Source organism: Arachis hypogaea, chromosome 19, assembly GCF_003086295.3.
Source record: "Arachis hypogaea cultivar Tifrunner chromosome 19, arahy.Tifrunner.gnm2.J5K5, whole genome shotgun sequence".
In the NCBI taxonomy this organism is placed as follows: Eukaryota; Viridiplantae; Streptophyta; class Magnoliopsida; order Fabales; family Fabaceae; genus Arachis; species Arachis hypogaea.
In genome coordinates, this window is record NC_092054.1 from 154,849,819 (window position 1) to 154,870,602 (window position 20,784).

Consider the following 20,784-nt stretch of genomic DNA (forward strand, 5'->3'; position numbering starts at 1 on the left):
ACACACAGGTCTTTCATTGTTTACTGCCCTTCTATTACTAGCTTCACCATTTTGCATGTAACTTGAATTGTTGCCATGGTTTCTTTGCACAAAATTTTTGAGTGGCTGTCCTTGCTACATTATTATAGTAACTAGATCTTGGGTAGACATTTTGATAGCCTCCATTATATTGATTGTTGTAGTTTCTTTCATCAGATCTTCCATTGTTCTGAAACTGATCACCTATGAATCTGTCATTGTGAAATTCTTCATTGTTTTGAAATTGTCCTGAAAATTTGTTGCAATCATTGTATGAGAACCTTCCTCCTCTGCCTGATCTTCCTCCCCGATTTCGAAAGTCACCTCCTCTGTAGCCTCTTCTAAAGCCTTGTGCCATGTTAGCTTGAATAAACACCTTTGGTTTTCTGAATCTTTCCAACATACTCTCATGTGACAAGAGCAATGCCTCAAGTTCACCAACTGTGATGCCACCTGGCCTTGCAACTACCGTAGTGATTAGAGGCCTGTATTCCTCTGTTAGACCATTCAATATTGCATTCATATGATCACTTTCTCTCATTGGTTCTCCAACTGACGCCAGTGCATCTATGGTTCCTTTTAGGGCAAGAACATACTCATTCACCGAATTCCCAATCTTGATGCAGCTAAGTTTGTTCTTTAATTGTATGATTTTTACCTTGATTTGAGAAGTAAAATGATCATATAATCTCTTCCATACCTCAAATGTATATATGCACCCTACCATTCTGGTTGTGAACGATTTGGTCATAGATGGCAATAGCCATTATTTTAGTAAAGAGTCTTGCCTTTTCCATACAACAAATTTAGGATTCGCTTCTCCGTTTTCTTTGAATCTCATTGGTATTCCTTCACCAGTGATGTGATGCAGTAAATTGTGTCCTTCAATTGTTGATTCGACTTGATCTTTTTACTGCAGAAAGTTGTCTTCATCGAGCTTCATTGAGATTGGGGAAGAAGAGAAGTTTGGTTGCACAGCTTGTTCCTCAGCCATGGTTGTGGATCTGAGCTCTGATACCATGAAAGGTATCAGAATCTAAGCTGAAATGAAGAAGATGGAGGAGTCCCAAAGACTTGAGACACAGAGCTCAGTGAGCAAGAGAGAGAGAGAGAGAGAGAGAGAGAGAGAGAGAGAGAGAGAGAGAGAGAGAGAGAGAGAGAGAGAGAGAGAGAGAGGAAAGTAAGCTGGTTCTGTTATTGAGAACTGTAAGCATTGAATTGAAACTAGCTTAACTGAAACAGTTACAAAGCCCGCTTATAGGGAAGTTTGTCACAGCTGGCACACTATTCTGGTTGAGGTCTAACCACCTTCTAACTGTATTCTACTTACAGAGTTACTCAATACTCTATCAGTCAATATAAAAAATAATTATTTGTACTGATATGACGTTACGTAATTGAATACATCATATACATATAAAACTATTTGACACTGAAAATTAAATTTATATTTTTAAATGTATTAAATACATTCAAAATATTAAAAAGGTTCACCATTACCTTTTTAATAAATTCTTTAAAAATACTTTTCAAGCTAAATTCACTTTTTTAAAAACACATTACAGAATGTTTTTCACTTTTTTGTTTTTAAAAGCTGAGTTTTTGTTCGGATTTCAGATTTGAGATCTAAGTAGAAAGGTCCATGTTTTTTTGGTCTCGGAAAGGTCCAATTATATGGCCAAAAAGAAGGCCCAATGGGGTGATAGTTAAGTAGTTAAGCCCAAAGCATAGTATAAGAAAAAAATCTGACAAAAAAAAAGAGAAGAAAAAAACAATCGTTATTTCTCGTTGTATTCTCTTCGATGATGACATGAAAACCGTGAGAAGGTGCCAGAGATTCTGTGGCAATGCTGCCATCCATTTTAGGAAATTAACAGTTCTTGCTGAGTCCGAACCAGATTTCTTAGAATCGAAACAAGTTCTTCATGCGGATGCGGATAAGGATGCTACTCGTGTTTCAAATCTGCACTATCTTGTGCAGTTATATGCTAAAATAAGATCATCCATGGCAGGAAGGGCATGCCATGCTTATGCTATTCGTATTGGATTGGAATTCGACGTTTTAACTTCAAATATGATCATTAACATGTACTCCAAATGTGGTTTAGTTGATGATGCTCGCCAAGTGTTCGATGAAATGCCGGTGAGAAGCTTGGTTTCGTGGAACACAATTATTGGAGCACTTACCCAGAATGCAGAGAATCAAGAACCTCTCTTACTTTTTATTCAAATGCAAAGAGACGGAACCCCTTTCAATGAGTTTACCATTTCCAGTGTTGTATGCGCATGTGCCTTGAATTGTGCCACTCTCGAATGCATGCAACTGCATGCTTTTTCAATTAAGGCTGCCGTAGATTCAAATTGTTTTGTTGGAACTGCTTTAGTTGATGTCTATGCCAAGTGCTCTTCAATTGAAGACGCAAGCCGAGTGTTTGAGAGTATGCCCGAAACTAATGCTGTTACGTGGAGTTCAATGTTAGCAGGATATGTTAAAAATGGTTTATTTGAGGAAGCCTTGCTGCTTTTTCGTAATGCTCAGCTTATCGGTTTTGATAAGGACCCATTTATGGTTTCTTCTGCTATCTGTGCTTGTGCAGGTATGGCAACTTTGATTGAAGGAAAACAAGTGCATGCTATCTCATGGAAATCTGGATTTGGTTCAAACGTATATGTTGCTTCCTCCCTTGTAGACATGTATGCTAAATGCGGCTGCATAAGGGAAGCTTCCCTTGTGTTTCAAGGAGTGGAGCTGAGAAGTAAGGTTTTATGGAATGCCATGATTTCAGGGTTTGCTAAGCATGCTTGTGCACTAGAGGCCCGGATCATATTCGAAAAAATGCAGCAGAGAGGGTTACTTCCTGATGAAGTTTCTTACGTATCTGTATTAAACGCATGTAGCCATATAGGTTTGTATAAAGAAGGAGAGAAGTACTTTGAACTCATGGTTAGAGAGCACAATCTTTCGCCCAATGCCCTTCACTATTCGTGTATGATTGATATTCTTGGTCGTGCAGGATTGGTTCACAACGCATATGACTTGATTCAGAGAATGCCATTTGAAGCAACTGCTTCTATGTGGGGTTCACTCTTAGCCTCATGTAGAAATTATGGCAATATTGAGTTTGCTGAGATTGCAGCCAAGCATCTATTTGAAATGGAACCTAGCAATGCCGGAAACCATGTCTTGCTAGCAAACATCTATGCAACAAATAAAAAGTGGGAGGAAGTTGCCAGAGCAAGGAAGCTTCTGAGAGAGAGTGATCTTCGAAAGGAGAGGGGTTCGAGCTGGATTGAAATAAAGAACAAGGTTCATTCGTTCACCGTTGGTGAAAGAAACCATCCACAAATGAATATGATTTATGATTATTTGGATAATTTGGTAGAGGAGTTAAAGAAGCTAAATTACAAGGTTGATACCAACCATGATCTGCATGATGTAGATGAGAACAGGAAACAGATGCTTTTGAAGCATCACAGTGAGAAACTTGCTGTTTCCTATGGATTGATGTCTTTACCTAGTGATATAGATATACCAATAAGGATTATGAAAAACCTAAGAATTTGTGGCGATTGCCACAATTTTATGAAACTTGTGTCTAAGTTTACTAGTAGGGAGATCATTGTTCGAGATACAAACCGCTTTCACCACTTTAAAGATGGCTGCTGTTCTTGTGGGGAGTTTTGGTGAACTTCTTCACTCATGAGGAACCAGAACCAATGTGTAGAATCCAAGGTATCCAAAATGTCTGCCATGTTAGGTATTACACACAAAATTGGTACCTAAAGAAATCAAATTGAAGCTTCCCAACAATCATTAATACTATCATTATAATTCTTCTTCTCAGCACTTTCACCAGTACCATGTTATGGGTTCTCTAACTGCCTCAGAAGCTGAAGAGATTGTGCAAAATGAAGGAAACCTAGCTATGGGGTTCTGCTGCATTGCATCGTCTTGTTAGTGATGCTCAAGAGATGGAGAAAAAGGGAACTTGTTGCGACGAAAGAAGAAAGCAGGAGAGCGACGACTACAAATTGCATTCTGAAAATTTAAGAATTCGGTGGGTACATTTGCAAAATCATAAATTCACGGGCTAAAATGTGTTGCCTAAAATTTAAAGGTCTTGAATGAAATTTTTTCAGTGTCTTTTTTTTTCCCGACTGTTTGTAAGTAAAACTCTCGACTCCAAAAGGGAGATTAGGTCAACTCTTGGTGCTTCCAGGACTACAAATCAAGAGATCACAAGAAGTCACGCTCAAAAAAACTAAAACAGAAATTAATACAAAAAAATACGCCGACACAACATCATAAACAACACAAAAGCAAAAATCCTAACCAAATTAATATCTGACATTTCTGCAATTCATTGATAGAAAGACAAAATATGGCTACATATTACGGAAGACACCAACATGACTTCATAAGAAAGACAGTACAAGACTTTCATCATATTTCTCTCTTGTTGAACTTCTTTCTTCTAATTCCTATTGTTAAGTCGCTCTCTTTTTTTTTTTTTTTTGTTCCTTATGGTTATATTCAGATTTTCGATTTCATTTTCCTCACCTATATTTTGTCTAATGTAATTTACTATAGTCTCGTCATTGCTACAAGATAGATCAAATTGCGATCCTATTATCCATATTTTAGTAGCTTCACTTTCGAACACATCATCTTCACTTGTACTTAGAATTTCTGTTTTGCTCTTCTTCCCCCTTTTGTATCCTTTTTTCTTGTACTACACTTCTGATTTGATCCTTTTTCTTCCACCATCTCGCCTTTTTTATTATATGTTTTAACTTTTATCTTTTGATTTTGTTAAAAGATTTTTTTTCTCCTTCACATAACACTTTCTCACACTTTTCATTTTCACTTGGGTTAGTCTCTTATTTCTAAAACTTGGCTGAAGTAAGTTTTTTCTAATATCGTCTTCAAAATCTGGTGGAATTAAAGGATCCGAGATCAATTCGTTTTTTTATCTCATCATGAATCTTCTTGCAATTAAAATCATTTATCATTTATTATTGTCATAATCTCAAAAGTTTCATGTTAGAACTCTAATTGAATTTTTTAAATGTCTTCTGTATTTCTGTCATCCATAAAGCACTTTATAGTTTGAATCTTTTATGTATTTCGAATTTTTTAAAATATTGTATGTCTAAGAACCTCCCCCATCCTCATTTACTTTTATCCCACAATGTCTATGACCTGTTTTTCGTGCTTGTTTTGCAATTTAGACTAACTTGTATACCCATACTAAATTTTCATGGCGACAAATATAAAGTATAAAGTATAAACCCATAAATTTCTAGATATTTTATTCTTTTTAATGACCATGGTATTAAATTCAATATATTTAAAATCAAATAAAATTATTAATTTCTAATTATCTCGTATAATAGCAAATTATAAATTTACTCTAAATGTCAAATTATCAATTTTTTAAAAAAAAAGTGTTGAGGATGTTATACAATTTCTCCTTAAAGCACATTTTAATTATCAAATATTAGCATTTTTATGCTAAAAAATTGTTGCTACTGACAGCAACTCAGCAAAAGCTACAAATTTCACTAATATATACAGATCGATGAAACTGTACAAAAGTACTATCTTCCGTAGGCAATCTTTAATCTTTACTCAACAGATGAAAAGGTATGGAAGAAATCATTAGCTGCTACAACTTTATGCTCAATGAAGCTCTTCGAAACCCTGCCACACAAGCACATGAGAATCAATTTCCATATTCAGTTAGCCGATTGATTTAAATGAGATACAATGCTACTAGTAAACGTCCTGAAATAGCATACCTTAACAAAAATCCATAATTATGAGCTGAAGAATCCTACATCTGGAATCCATTTTCAATAAATTGCTAATACGACTGAAACTTCCGTGGAAGGAGTACTACAAAACAGAAATTTCCTTCTTTCCTCAGTGATACTCCATAGAAATACATTTATAAAGTTGGGGGGAAAAACTCAAAATAAAAATAATGAAAAAAAAATTTGAAGAGTTACCTTCTGCTATATTACAAAAACTTCGCTGGGGAAATATCGTTTCCGGGTCCATTTTCTGGGAAGAAGCAGCTAGAGACAAGCGATGCTTACTGCAGAATGCAATCAGATTCAGTAAATGTAAGATTTCCCAAAGCTTCGTATGAAATTCTGTCATTAATCCATAAATTTCACATATCTACAGCAATGATTCGAGAATAGGTATATTGAGTTAAAGCAATCGATATATTCTTGGTATCAACTTCACACTAATTTTAAACCTTTTATATGATTTATTGTTTTCCTTCTCTGTTTAAATTACGACTCTGTATGTGCCCCCATGTAATCAAGTGCACGATGGTTTTCAAACCGAGGCATGTCATTTACAGAGGATGCAATGAAGTTTGTTTAAGAGTAAAGACCAAAAACAAGAACAATCACAAACCTTGCCCATGAAGGAATAAACTTATTATTTGGTTTGTCATCCTCATCTTCATCTTCATCATCTGATTCTTTATAAGGAGAGATATCATATGATTGCTCTTGAAATGGGTGTTCGTTGACGAAGGCATCATCTTCAGATGCTTTGATCAAATTGCTCGTCGCCTATAAATATATTTGTCAGGATGACTGTTTCGCAACACAAAATACAAATGCTGATTATGGCTATAATAAAAGTGAGCCTTAATAGTACCTTTTCTTTATTAGCATCACCACTCATAGCTTCAGAATATGCAGGACAGCATTCTTTTATTTTATCATTTGTCGAATTCCTGGTATTCAAAGGTTCACTTTCAGAAACAAGCTCCAAATTACCCTCACAGATGTCCATTTGCAATTTCTGATGATTTTCTTTCTCATCCATAAGTTTCTTGCTTTCTCGGACTTGTTCACCCTAGACCAGACACCCCATGCATCAGCATTACCAGTAATAAAAGGCAGACAAATTAAATAGTAAGAACTAAATTATTAGAAGAAGGCTCTTACTGCTGCTCGGATTTGTACTTGTTTATCTTCTTTCTTAGCGTGTATCTTCTCTTGCTCATGATGTTGCTTCTTTGCATCATTAACACGCTTCCTTTTCCTTTCTTTTTCCTTTTTCCCTTCTTCTTCTCTCTGTCTCTTCTTTGCTGCCATTTCTGCTTCCTTTTTCTTCCGTTCTTCCTCCTTCTTTTTCTTCTGCAGCTCTTGCTGCCTTTGGTTATGTTGCTCCAATTTTTCCCGCTCAATTCTTAATGCCTCCTTCTTTATCTTGCGTTCATTCTCTTTCTTTTGGGCCATACGTTTTGCAGCTTCAGCAGCCTCCAGGGCCTTGACTTTGACATCCCTTTTGCCTGCATGGTCACACAGCTTAAAATTATTGCAAAACTAAATTTTCATAAATCACGAAAGGAACAATATTCATGGGTAATCCTAAGCCTGTATGATGAATTTCAATCTGGAAGCGGGTAATGTTGTGACAGGAAAATAACTTCATTTTAAGTGTAGCCAATGTTTTTTTTAAAGGGTTACCTGTAGCAACTGCTGCTGATTGTTTTTGTTGAACTAATGGAATGAAGGAAGTGACGTTGGAGACAATATTGTTGTAGGAAGTCTTCCCTATAGAGAAAGTGGAACCTTGTTTCAAACTATCTTTTCCAGATAACTTCGGCCTACTGGGCTTGCTAACTGATTCTGTAGTCCTCTTGGCACCATTTGCTCCAAGAGGAACACTCTGGTTCTCCTTTCCCTTACCCGTGAATCTTTTCCTATTGCTATCCTGCTTCTTTCTTGCCTTATTATGAGTACCACTGAAATTCACTTGTGAGCCCACAAAATCTATACTTCCCGCGGTTAACATATCATCTTGTAAAGCTGATGCAGAAGGTTTTGCTCCATCCATAATATCAGCAAGTGGTTCCAGTGTAATTGAGCTAGTCATTCCTTCTGAACCAATGCCCTTTTGGGATGTATCAGCAATCTCATCAACATTTTCATTTTCTTCACTAATGCAAGGAAGCTCCAGTTTCAAACTCTGGCGCTTCCCTGAACTTCCATAGGAATTAATTTTATCCCAAAAAGTTTGAACTGAAGGTGTGTATTGAACCTTACTCTTTGGTAGGCAATCAGAGAAGGCCCTTGAACTCTCATCGTTTTGAGCAAGAGAAGTCCTCAAACTCATCCCCTCCAAAAGGCCATTAGGTAAAGACCGACAAAGACCTAGTATAGTATCTAGCTTACAAGGAGTTGAAGAATAACAAAATGGAGAATGCATGAATCTGGATTTACCAAGGGACGAATAATCTACCGAGTTGCTCAGTGGATTCATTTTCTCGAATTCTATCTGATCTCCAGTAGTACATGGCTGTATATTATCGGTCGGCATAATGAACCCATCAAACTCTGGTACAGTAACATCTGCGTCAATCAAATCCGCGCACTCGATCGCTGGAGAAACAGAATAAACATTTGAGAACCTAGCATTTCCTTCCAGATAAATTCTTCCTTCCGAGGTGCCATCTTCAACACAGGTTAGACGTTGAGCACTTTCCTGTCCACCATTTAACCGAGGATGCCATGAATCATCCCTCTTATCTTCCAAAATAAGGTTCTCTGTGCTTCTGTGCCTTCCATCAAAAAGAAGTTTCTGCCCGACAGGAAAACCATTGAAATAGAGTTGATTAAGAAAGATGTAATAAAACAGAAATATACATGAACGGTTATTCTGTATGATCTATTATTACGTCATAAGATTTGCATTATCATTCCATATAACTCAATGTTTTTTTTTTAAATTAGTAACCAAGGCTAATCTGCTATTCCGGTGTGCATGTATTGTATATTGAGTTGTGAATCTGGGATTTTTAAGTAACTAATCTCTCTCCACTGTATGACACGTTCATTACTCTGATTGTACATAAAAATGACATGGAATATTCAGTGGTATCAACTTAGACAATCAATATAATCTTTTCAGATTGTAAAACAGAAATAATATTTACCTCTGCTATTCTCACTTTAACTGAGGACCCTTCCATTGTTTCACAGGGCTGGGTACATTGCAACTCTTCTGATAGGCTGTTACAAACATATGGACGTCCTGTACCATCCTCCTGATCAAATGTCAAATGCTGATCTTGGAGAGCTTCAGAATTATCTTCTTCAGTACTCAGGTCTCTACCTACAGACTTTTGGTCAATAGAATTAAGTGGCTTTTCAAGAAACTTTGAAGAGGAAGGTAGAAATTCCACTCCTTCAATTTCCATCTTTCTTCTTTTATGCTGAGAGCACAAATGATTCACATCATAACTCTCTTCGGAAGATTTAAAAATCTGGAACTCAGTTGAAATAGTATTCCTTCCATCGCTGAGCCGTTTCTGCCTCAATAAGTCAACTTTTTTGCATAAGGAAATGTTGTTTGGGGCCTCAACAATCACTTGGTCTATAAGAGCAGGAGATGACATCCCAACTGTAAAGTTTGAAACTGTTTCATCTGTGTATTTTTGCAGAATATCTCCAGTATCAACTGCAGAAAAAGAATCACCCAACTCAACATCACTTTCATCAAATTCCAGTTTACTTCTTACAGAACCAGATTTTGATGCCTTAACTTCCTTTGACAAATTTCCTGATGAATTTTGACAGGCAACTTTCAAAGGACTTGAAGAATTCATCAAGGAAGAAGTAAGAATGCAGGATTCTTGCTGAACTACAGTTAACTTTTTCTTTGGTGACACAGCATTCTTTGGTTTCCTAGATACATCTGCCTCCTCAAAGTGGCTTGCACAGTATTTCATCTGAGGCCCTTCTCTGATCAGAGCTTCCTCTGTTTCCAGAACATGCATCTTCTCCAAAGATTTACAGTTAACTTGGCAACCAGGAGAAATTTTGTCATCAAGCTCATTCACTGGTTCCAACAAATTTTGAGGTTCTTCTGGTGACATATCCTTCTGTCCTTCTTCAGTATCAGGACTAGAAATTCCTTTCATACTTGACTCTTCTACATGATCAAATTTAAGTTGCTTGGGCAACATAACAGTACCAGAAGGCACCCCCAAGGCCGAAACATCCATCCCAGCCCCAGGGCTAACAACAGTGACTCTAGTGCCTAAACAAGAAGGATCTTTTCCAACTAAGCCATCCAAATCAGCATAAACTTTGACAAAAGTTGCATTTGATCTGTCCTTGATATCACCATTGGGAATGGCACCAGATGGTACAATTTCTTGGCCATCCAAAATTTTCTCAGCCAGAGCTGTTTCACAGTATAGGGACTTGACAAGTAAAGACCCACCATCTAAATTGGAAGCACCCACAGGCCTTGAAAATCCTTCAGCTGCAAAAGTAGTCACATCTGTTGTATTTCCAGAAGCAGATTCAATATTCTCTTTCTCTGCAGGATTCATGATCATTTCTGCATTGGAAACAGAATCCTTGTCACTAGAAGACAACCTTCTAGCATCCAGTTCAGGAAGCTGTTGATTCTGAGACTTCTCACCAGCAAACTCAGAGCAGGTGCCAATTTGGCTACAAAAGTTTGAGCTAAGAGGCTTTGATATATCTTCAATGTGATTCTGTGACTTTGAATCTGTGGTTAGGTTTACCATTCCACTACCACTTCTGCTCAAACTTTCTTTTGATTTTACAACACAAAAGTCAGGATCCTTTTGACTACACAAGGCACCAACAACAGACACTGCACAATCTTGTGAATGCTGTGAAACTAAAGGTTGAAATGATTGCACCGACTTATTAATAGAATTGCCATGACACCCAGTCATCAAAAGGTCATCAGAGGGTGATGAAGTGGAATTTCTAAGTGAATCTATCCTAGCACAACTTTGGCTTTCTTTATTATTGCAAAAGTTGCCATCTTCGACTATATTTGTCCTACCTCCATTGTTGTGATCAGATGATTTGCTTAAATTGGTTAACTCAACGGGAGCTAATGACTGCATCAAACCATGAACTTCAACTCCTTTGCCTCTGTCTATGGTGCTGTCAATCTTCATGATTTCACTATTGTATCTTGACTGTCTGGAACTTCTGGATTTTGTTGTACGATAAGCACTGCTTCTAGCTTCCTTCATTTGATGCTCTTGTTTGATTCCTTCCTTAGCTTCACATCTTTCATTTGTAAATAAAGGTTGGTCAACTAGCTCCAATGGCTCACCCAATTTATTAGGTGCACCATCTGCCTTAATAATCGAAGAGTTAGCAACATTGAAAGAGTTAGATTTCTGAGCTATGCTCGTAGATCTTGTTATTCGACGAGAGAAATTAAGCTTGTCACTTGTTTGAGTCTGACGGTAACTTCTTACTTCTTTGGTGGAACAACCTTGAATGTTGGAATTAAAATCCTTGATTAATTCTGGCTCCTCACTACTGTCTGCCTGTACTATTGGAAATCCAGAACCTGTAACTGTCCCAGCACAGATGCTAGCATTGTTATCATCTCCTGACCTGCGTTTGGGTGGTTGAGCACTGGTACGTAGCTCGAGAGCCCTCTGCCTTGATTTAGATCTTTGTAACTTTGCCAGTGACAAAGCTGGGTCAACGTAACTATCTGAAACTCTTGGTTCCATTTGATTCTGAGGAGATATAGCACCAGAATCCAGTTCGGCAGGACCACTTGAGGCACATCCATCATTGTTGACAGAGCAATCTAGCAAATTTGAAAGCCTGTCTCCTTTGTTATAGTCTTCTCTCGGAGCATGGATTTCATTCTGTAAACCACTCTGATACAGAGCAGCCTCTGATACGACACCGAGATTGCTATATAGACTGTAACGATGACTAGAGAAAGGAACCCCAAACGGTGGCTGAGAAAATAGAACTTCAGAGACAAGATCATCCTTGTTCAAATCTGCAAGGGGAAAAAATATCTAATAAATCAGGAACAAAATTCCTAAAAGAAAATTAGCTAAGTGAGAACTGAGAGAAGTTGTGTTTTAAAATAAAAAACGAAGTAAACCTACTAAGTGAAGTAAGTGGGAACATCTATAGTTTTAAGGAGAGGGAACTACCATTGGAGACAGCAAATTGCAGTTTGTAACAGCATATCACTTATTAGAACTAAGTGAATCCACTGAACGAGTTCAGAACTTAACAACAAAACATTTAAACAAACACAAGGTGTGCTAAAAGGGGAAACAGAGTAAAATCTAGAATAGCAAGATAAATGGCAAGTGCACGAAGAAGGAGTGATAGGCACCTTTGGGAAGTGAGTAGTTGGAGAGCCAGGGAGGAGGGGGAATTCCGTGGAGGATGAGGTTGGGGTAAAGGTGGTGCTCCCACGCAAGGTACTGCTGACGAGCCTGCTCGATTATCCACCTCTTCCTCTCGAAGATCTGCGCCACTTGCTTCTCCTTCGCCGACATTCTTCAAACCTTCCTTCCTCCTTCGCAATTCACAATTCAATTTCACACACTTCACACTTCACCCTCCATTTCATTTCTTCGATCTTCGTTCATCCATCCAGAGAGAGAGAGAGAAAGAGAGAGAGAGATTCGTTTCAGATTTGGATGGACGGCGGAGATGTGTGGGGGGTGGGTTTGGTGTTGGCGCTTCTCCGAATTCAAATTTGGCGAAAAGCGACTTTCGTTCTGCTTGTTTAGGATCGAGTTGGATTTACCCGTTTTTTATTATTTGATGGACTCGGGTCAACCGGCAACTGGAAATCATAACATTTTTGGTCTCCATGGGGACTACAAAGAAAGCGTTTTTTTTTTGTCCATATAATATTTTAGTTAACTCTAAACATTTTTAACTTAAGAAAGACTTAATTATAAATAAAAATAATGTATTAAAAAATATAAAAATTTAATTAAAAATTTGGTAAAATTATAAAAATTAATAGAATAATTAAACTTTTTCTTTTTATTTGAGGTTTGTCGTTCTTTTTAAAAATATCCTAACATAATTAATTTGATTAGTAGAATTGTTAGTCCACTCATCTAATTAAATAGATGTCAACAGTTTAAATTTCTGCAACAATTTATGATGGATTAATTCTTAACGTATTAGATTATATAATCGTGTAAAAAATTAAAAAAACACTCTTAACATTTAATTATGTTCTTAATGTTTTTTACTTATTTAATTTTATTTTTAATATTTTTTATTTGTATCAAAATTATCTCTAAAAAATTCTAATTTTGCCCTTACTGTTTTAGATAGAATAAAGTCAAATGGTAGTTTACAAAATTGAATACGTTAGGACAAACTTAAATAAAATTAAATGTTATAAATATTTTTTAAAAAAATCACAAATATTAAGGACAAAAATATATTTTATCAGAAGAAAAATAATTATATTATTGTACAAGAGACCCGATCTCCGGGCCCTTCTTCGAAACGATTATGTATATGTAAAAAAAAAATCAATCATTTATATAAAATATAAAATATATATTAAAAATACTTAAACAACACATATATTTATAAATAAATATATGATAATTTAGTGATAATTTTTTTTTTGTGTGTACATAACATTCTTAATATATATATATAGACTGTAACGTGCTTTTATGAATTTAAACCCATAATTATTGATTATAAAATAACAAATTTTACCGTCCAAAAAATGAAAAAAGATCTTAGTGCCTTAAATACTTTGGTTAGACATTAAAATATCAGTGCACATTTTTTTTCTTTAGATATAATTTAGTGCATATTTTTTTCTTTAAATATAATTTTTTTATTTCAATCATGTTTTATATATATACTAAATAATCAGTCACTCCATAGAGAATTATGTATTTAACTCTCATAAACTTTTTATTATACTATTGTATATAAATTTGATTACTCATCTATTATATATTTGATTATTTTGTTAGTTGGTTATTTAATTAAAAAATGTTATAAATCAGTATGTATGATAAATCTAAATTTGATACATTGTCATTATAAAATAATTTTATATATATATTTAATTACATATTATAATATCAATAAAAATAATGGTTAAGTACGATTTTAGTCTCTAAAGTAGGAGTTGTAAATTTTTTTCGTCTCTGACCCTTTTTTTTTTTTGCAAAATAGCCCTGAAAGTTTAACTAATTTTAAAATCGTCATTTTTACCAAATTTTTTATTTTTATTCCGAAAATACTCTTAATTAAAAAATAGAAAAAAAAAACGATTAAGGAGGAAGGAGGGGATCACACTTAGTGGGGGGTTTTCAGAGAAGGAAAGGTGGAAAAAGAAAGAGAAAGCACTGCTACTCTTCGTTGCCGCTGTTATAACTTATTGGTATAAGGCAGATTGTTGTATACTTGAAATATTCTTGTTTTCATATATATATATATATATACACAAAATAATTTTGGTATTTCTAAAATTTAAATGTAAGGCCGCTTAATTAAATAATAATACTATATACATACTAAAAATTAATTATAAAATTAGTTATTATATATTTGTATATAAGTATATATATATTAATTTATTTTTTATATTTATATTTTAAAAAATATTTTATACGAATGACTGATTTGGTAGCCGTTTTTTTATATATTTAATAAGATTGTTAATAAAAGATAAAATAGTGGTGGATTAAAATTCTCTTTGATATATTTTTTAAGATTCTCTTTGACTTGTCGTTGGTCATCTCTCAAAGTACACTAAGATTATTTCAATAGAGTCACTCACATAAAAATATTTAAAATATTTTAAAAAATATTTTTATTAATTAAAATTTAACATATATAACTAATTAAATTATGTTATTTTTATTAAAATTAGACCGGACAAATCAGTTTAGCCGAAAAATTAATAAATTAAATTTTAAATTAGTCTAAATTAATTTTTTTATAAAAAATAACTATAATATTCTTATTATAAAAAATAACTAAAATACTCATATATATATATATATATATATATATATATATATATATATATATATATATATATATATTAAAAACTCTAAATCATAATCTTATGACTATAAAAAAGAAAATGATTAAAATTTAGGATTCTCAAAATTAATATATATAATAGGAGTATTTTAATTATTTATATAATAGGAGTATTGTAGTTATTTTCTATAAAAAATAATATTAATTTAGACAAGTTTAAAATTTAATTCATCATTTTTTCGGTCAAATTAATTTATCTGACCTAATTTTGATCAAAATAATACGGTTTAATTAATTATACGTGTTAAATTTTAATTATTAAAAATATCTTTAAAAAAAGACGTTTTAGACGTCTTTATTTAAATGACTCATTTATTTCAAATGAATACTTGTGTTTTGATAATATTTAATTAACTCAATGTAGATTAAATTTTGCTCTAAACTCATTTTTGGTGGAAGCAACCATTTTTTACTTTTCCATCATTGAGAATTACCCTGAAATAATAATACCATGTTAATTATCTATTTTAACATTTAATATTAAAGAATGATATATTAGTCTCAACCATTCATCACTTCTTTTTTTAGTAATTTTGTATTTCAATGTAATTTTGGATAATATTATTATTCAAACAACATTTAGTTTTTTATAATAAAAAAAACACAAATCACATTCACATTAATATACTTTTAATCAAAATTAATTTTATAAAAGTACAATCATATTAACATGTATTTGCAAACGTCTCAAATACACATGATATACTCCACTTCATTCTCTCAATATAATAATCTTTTCATTACAGATTTATCTTTATTTTATTATTATAATTACTACAACACATAAAACGTGTGATGCCGTTACATTTTTGTGTCAATTTTCTTGTAGTACTTCAAATAGGTCCAAAAATTTGGCGATTTAACAGATTTATTTTTTTAAAAAATTAATTAAGTCTCAGGTCTTTAAAATTATTAGATATATACCAGGTCTCAAACTAGATTAAACTGGTTAATACGATACTCTCTCCCCTACATAGAGGTTGTAGGTGTGAGGTAAAGCAACAGGTGTCGCACTTAGGACAGATTAGTCTCTGGACACGTGGCTAAAACGACGTCGTTTTAGAACAAACGCCTAACAACGCCGTTTTGAGAGGATAGATTCGTCCCCGCTTTTGTTCTCTGGTTTTCGAAACTTCGATGTTCTAAAGTAAAATAGGTCTCCTAAAATTTTTGTTATAATTCAAAAAGTCCCTGAATTTATAGTATATATGTCAAATTGGTCCCCTCGAATTAAGCAACTAGAACTATAATTAGAATCAAATCATGATGAAATTATCCAAAGTATGTCAACATATTCAATCCCAAGCACATGAAATGACATATCTCAAATATAATTATAGTCAAACAATTAGAATTCGTCAGTATCCTCATTTAGCATCTTGTTCTTTTGCAAAACTTTGATCTCTTTTTACGTTCATTAATTGGGTGAATACTAGATTCCAAGTTAGCAGAAGTGGGATCATACTAATATATTGCCTTGTGGTCATGGTAACCCAAGTCCAAATATTTCTATAGGTAAAAAAAAAAAAAAAATCAAGTCAATGTCTATCGGAGAAATTTTTTCACTTCTCCATTAATGTACACAAGTACTCCTTTGTTGTCTCTGACAAAATTTTCACCACAGTGAAATACAGGTACTATGTCTTTACTCATCTAAATACCAAAAGATAAAACTCTGTCACAAGTTAACCAAGCAACCAACCCAATACAACAACATCATAATAGAATAAAAATTTCAAATACCTACATTATTTTTGTTATTATCAAATATCAATCCGTAACCACTTTACAACTCTTACTTAAGCTACACCTACAACAAACTGACTTTGATCTATCCTAAATATACATCACATGCACGTTCATCATACTTCACTCTTTACTGCCAATTTAATACAGAAAAAACTAACTTAACTTATCTCGAACAATGGTGATATGCACGACACACCACCACCAAACAGTCCCTGTACACATTGTCAAAGCACCATTACAAATTTGGATAAACGTTAATGGGGTGAAGAATATGAAGGGTTAGGTCGTAAAATCTAACTGAGGATTTGAGATACTTCTAATTTTACAAAGAGAAAGGGAGAGGATACGTTTTTTTATACAAGGTACCAACTTAAATTTAGGGACCTTTTTTACTTATAACAAAAATCTCAGGGGACCTATTTGATTTTAGAACGTCGAAATTTCGAGAACTAAGTAACAAAGGTGGGGACGAATCTGTCCTCTCAAAACGGCATCGTTTGGCATTATCCCAAAACGACGTTGTTTTAGCCATGTGTCTAGGGACTAATCTGTCCTGAGCATGACACGTGTTGCTTTACCTGACACGTCACACCTACAACCTCCACGTAGGAGAGAGAGTGTCGTGTTAACCGGTTCAACCTGGCTTGGGACCTATATGGCATATATCTAGTAATCTTAGAGGTCCGGAACCTAGTTAATTTTTCTGAAGAACAAATCTGTCGGACCGCCAAATCTTTGGAGACCTATTTGAGATATTACTCACTTTCTTTTATCCTTTCGAATTTATAAATGTAATATTTTAATTCTTTAAAATCTTTTTTAGTAATTTCTTTTTCATCTTAAAGACTTAGATAAATCCATCACAAATTCTTCCAAAAACCTAGTTATATCCTAAAGATAATAATAATAATAATAATAATAAAAGAATTTTTTATCTATTAGTATTTAGTAGCACTCATCAATATGTGTAATAATGCCATCCATATCCATATTAAATTAAAAAAAAAATAATGCCATCAAAATTTATTGATTTTAACCTCACTTAGTCATTAACTCAATTTATTTAATATAGTTTTTTAGTCTAGTAATCTAATAACATATTTTATTCCATACTTTAAAACATTATAGCTAACTGATGAACAAAAACATTAAATTATATGATAGTCGCCTAGTATTTCTCCTAAATTTGAGGTTGAAGACTAATAATAATGACCTTAAAATACTTCTTGTCCACATTCAAATTATTTTTAATTTTGCATAAATATGCAGTAATGGCTCATTAAAAAATTAAGACTTGCTAATAAACGTGAGTCTTGAATAATGAATACACAGGGACAAGAAAGCATGCATGAACCAGCTTTCATTCTCAAGTCAGTGTGCTCAAAACCATCTTAAGTGGGTTTATATAAACCTCCTCTCACAAAAATCTTAAAATATATCTTAGACTCTCGTCACTTTACTATAATGGAAACACCACCCACCATTGAATCACCAAAAAGTGAAGCTGTTACCCCTAAGTTGAGAGATATACTGAACATTGATGTTGATGCTAATAATGTTGTTGCTCATCCTCCGAACTCAATAATTACCCTCGATGTACTTCGTAAATATTTTATGGTATCCTTTGACCTCAATCAACCTGCTGCTGAACTTGATCAGGGTGAAAATGAAAACTTTATGGTAATAAATTAGTGTTGAATGGATGCATGCTATATTTGGTTTTTACAATTATTATTTGGGTGATACTATACATAATTACATATAAGTATTTTTGTAATTAAGTCTAAATAAGTTGGCACAAGTCTAGAAAAAAAAATTGCATGCGTCACACATTTGTATAGTACAAAAAATTTTGCGGAATGTATTTTGTTGGTTTCGTGAGTCATTGTCCTAGGTATGTAGTCGTTCAAAAATTTCTATGTTGTGCATCAAATTTATGTGTTATGCATATTTTGTTGGTTAAATATTAATATTCTAGACACATGATTTTTCAAAAATTTACACAAAAATTTAGGCATTGTTACCAAAATTTTTATGTTGTGCACCTTAATTTTTATGCTTTGCATATTTTGTTGGTTGAATGTCAATATTATGGGCATACGGTTCTTTAAAAAACTCTGTATTGTGCACTATATTTCTGTGTTGTGTATATTTTGTTGGTCAAACTTTAATGTTTTGGAGATATAATTCTTTAAAAATTTAGTAGTTTACTGGACATATAAAAAAAAGAGGGAAAAAAATGCATGCATGTGACTTGGTTGAAAAATAGTTTAGCCAGCTAGCTTTATTGTTATTCTTTGCCTTTTTCATTGATTGATTGTATCTTTGAAGGTTGTTGAATCATCAACTACTAAGGAAAAAGAAAAGAAAAGCAGCAGCATGAAGTTTATGAAGAAGAAAGGAATGATGAGAAATATGAGGATATCATCAAGTTCTGAGAATGCTGATATGAAAAATGATGAAGATGTAGATTCATTGATTGTGATGGGATGCACTGATTGTTACATCTATGTGATGGTATCCAAATCCAACCCTGAATGCCCAAGATGCCAGAATCCCAACCTGTTGAATGTGCTTGAAGTGATGAACTTTCCTAAGACTGCTAAGCCTAATAAGCGAATGAGGATCAGTCGAATTTAATTTGGCATCTCTCAAATATATCTCTCTCTTAAAGTTTGTTAATTAAGAGGCTTGTTCTTATTATGTCTTTTTAATTACAACCTTTTTGGCTTATGGTCTTGACCGAGTCGTGGTCTGTTATGCAGAATAAAATTGAATTATGCTGATTCAATAATAAGAATAATTTTACAATAATAATTTTCAGCATGCAGTATTCATAATACTTTAACTAAATTTACAATAATAATATCAACCACTTGTTTAAGGATTAAAAGATTTCATATATAATAGTGAAAAAAAATAAGATTATAGTTGAAAGGTATCCAATTTAATCACCCAACAGATATCATGGATACATAATCTTCCAACAACCACATAAAACAAATACTCAGAGCCCAACAATAACATCAGTGCTAAAGCTAAAACATAAAAACCAAAAACACAACAAAACCAAAAAAACAATCCTAACATGAAAGACACCAACTACAGCAGCACCCCTGCCAAGAAAAACCACTACCAAGATATCCCAACCTCAAATATGTAAAACCTACCAAAAGTAACACAGAGCCAAAATAAAACATTGTCCCTCTCAGTATAAAGATGAACCAATAACAACCAAACATAATCATTCCTATTAACATATATCCTCTTGTCCCATCTTCTTTACTCCTCCATCCCCATATTTTTGACTTGAAATCTCCTGTAGATTGGTTCTAAAAACTCTACCACCAAGAGAAAGAGAGGTAGCAGGGAACATATGTACCACCAAGCATTCCCAATAGCCAGATGAAAACATCAACAGTACTGGGTATTATTTGGCGAAAAGCGACTTTCGTTCTGCTTGTTTATGATCGAGTTGGATTTACCCATTTTTTATTATTTGAAGGACTCGGGTCAACCGGCAACTGGAAATCAAAACTTTTTTGGTCTCCATAGAGACTACAAAGAAAGGGATTTGTTTTTTGTCCATACAATATTTTAGTTAACTCTAATCATTTTTAACTTAAGAAAGACTTAATTATAATTAAAAATAATGTATTAAAAAAATATAAGAACTTAATTAAAAATTTAGTGAATATTGTAGAATAAATAATTAAGGAAAAATAATAAATATAAAATAAAAAAGTGCAAATAGAAAATTTTAGTATTACTATTCACCACAATTACTATCTCAATATAATAGAAATGGTTCATATATATATAATAGAGAGAGAAGTATTCAGTAAGAAAAGAGAGAGAATTGATTTTTATTGCTGTTATTGATATGTACGAAAGAGAAGATATGTTATTGTTGTACACCAATTCTTTGAGACATCACTATTTATAGAGGTAAAATATTGACTATTCCAAGCTTCATTTAATTTCAGTTTGGTTTGGGAGCTTCATATTTTCATAGGAAAAATCAGCCGTCCATATAATAAATGGGCATCCACCTCATTTGTGCTTATCACAACACTCCCCCTTGGATGACCATTTAGGAATATGGCTCATTAAAACCTTACTAAA

At 33.5% G+C, this 20,784-nt stretch overlaps 3 protein-coding genes across 3 annotated transcripts; 2 read left to right on the forward strand and 1 right to left on the reverse strand.

Moving 5' to 3' along the window:
- The first annotated feature begins 1,785 nt into the window (after positions 1–1,785).
- LOC112779686 (pentatricopeptide repeat-containing protein At5g04780, mitochondrial-like) lies at positions 1,786–4,170 on the forward strand. The gene is made up of 2 exons (XM_029295367.2): positions 1,786–2,924; positions 3,033–4,170. Exons 1-2 carry the CDS (start codon positions 1,829–1,831, stop codon positions 3,704–3,706), a joined length of 1,770 nt encoding a protein of 589 aa, XP_029151200.1. The 5' UTR covers positions 1,786–1,828; the 3' UTR covers positions 3,707–4,170.
- Positions 4,171–5,426: 1,256 nt separating this feature from the next.
- On the reverse strand, positions 5,427–12,606 carry LOC112776036 (uncharacterized). The gene is made up of 9 exons (XM_025819987.3): positions 12,200–12,606; positions 8,988–11,851; positions 7,519–8,632; positions 6,994–7,340; positions 6,701–6,901; positions 6,452–6,612; positions 6,031–6,119; positions 5,821–5,917; positions 5,427–5,722 (listed from the first exon to the last, which is right to left on the reverse strand). The coding sequence occupies exons 1-8, from the start codon at positions 12,363–12,365 to the stop codon at positions 5,886–5,888; spliced, it is 4,974 nt and encodes a 1,657-aa protein (XP_025675772.1). The 5' UTR covers positions 12,366–12,606; the 3' UTR covers positions 5,427–5,722; positions 5,821–5,885.
- A 5,378-nt stretch (positions 12,607–17,984) lies between these two features.
- Positions 17,985–19,435, forward strand: LOC112777376 (uncharacterized). The gene is made up of 2 exons (XM_025821726.3): positions 17,985–18,339; positions 18,991–19,435. Exons 1-2 carry the CDS (start codon positions 18,124–18,126, stop codon positions 19,297–19,299), a joined length of 525 nt encoding a protein of 174 aa, XP_025677511.1. The 5' UTR covers positions 17,985–18,123; the 3' UTR covers positions 19,300–19,435.
- Positions 19,436–20,784: the final 1,349 nt, after the last annotated feature.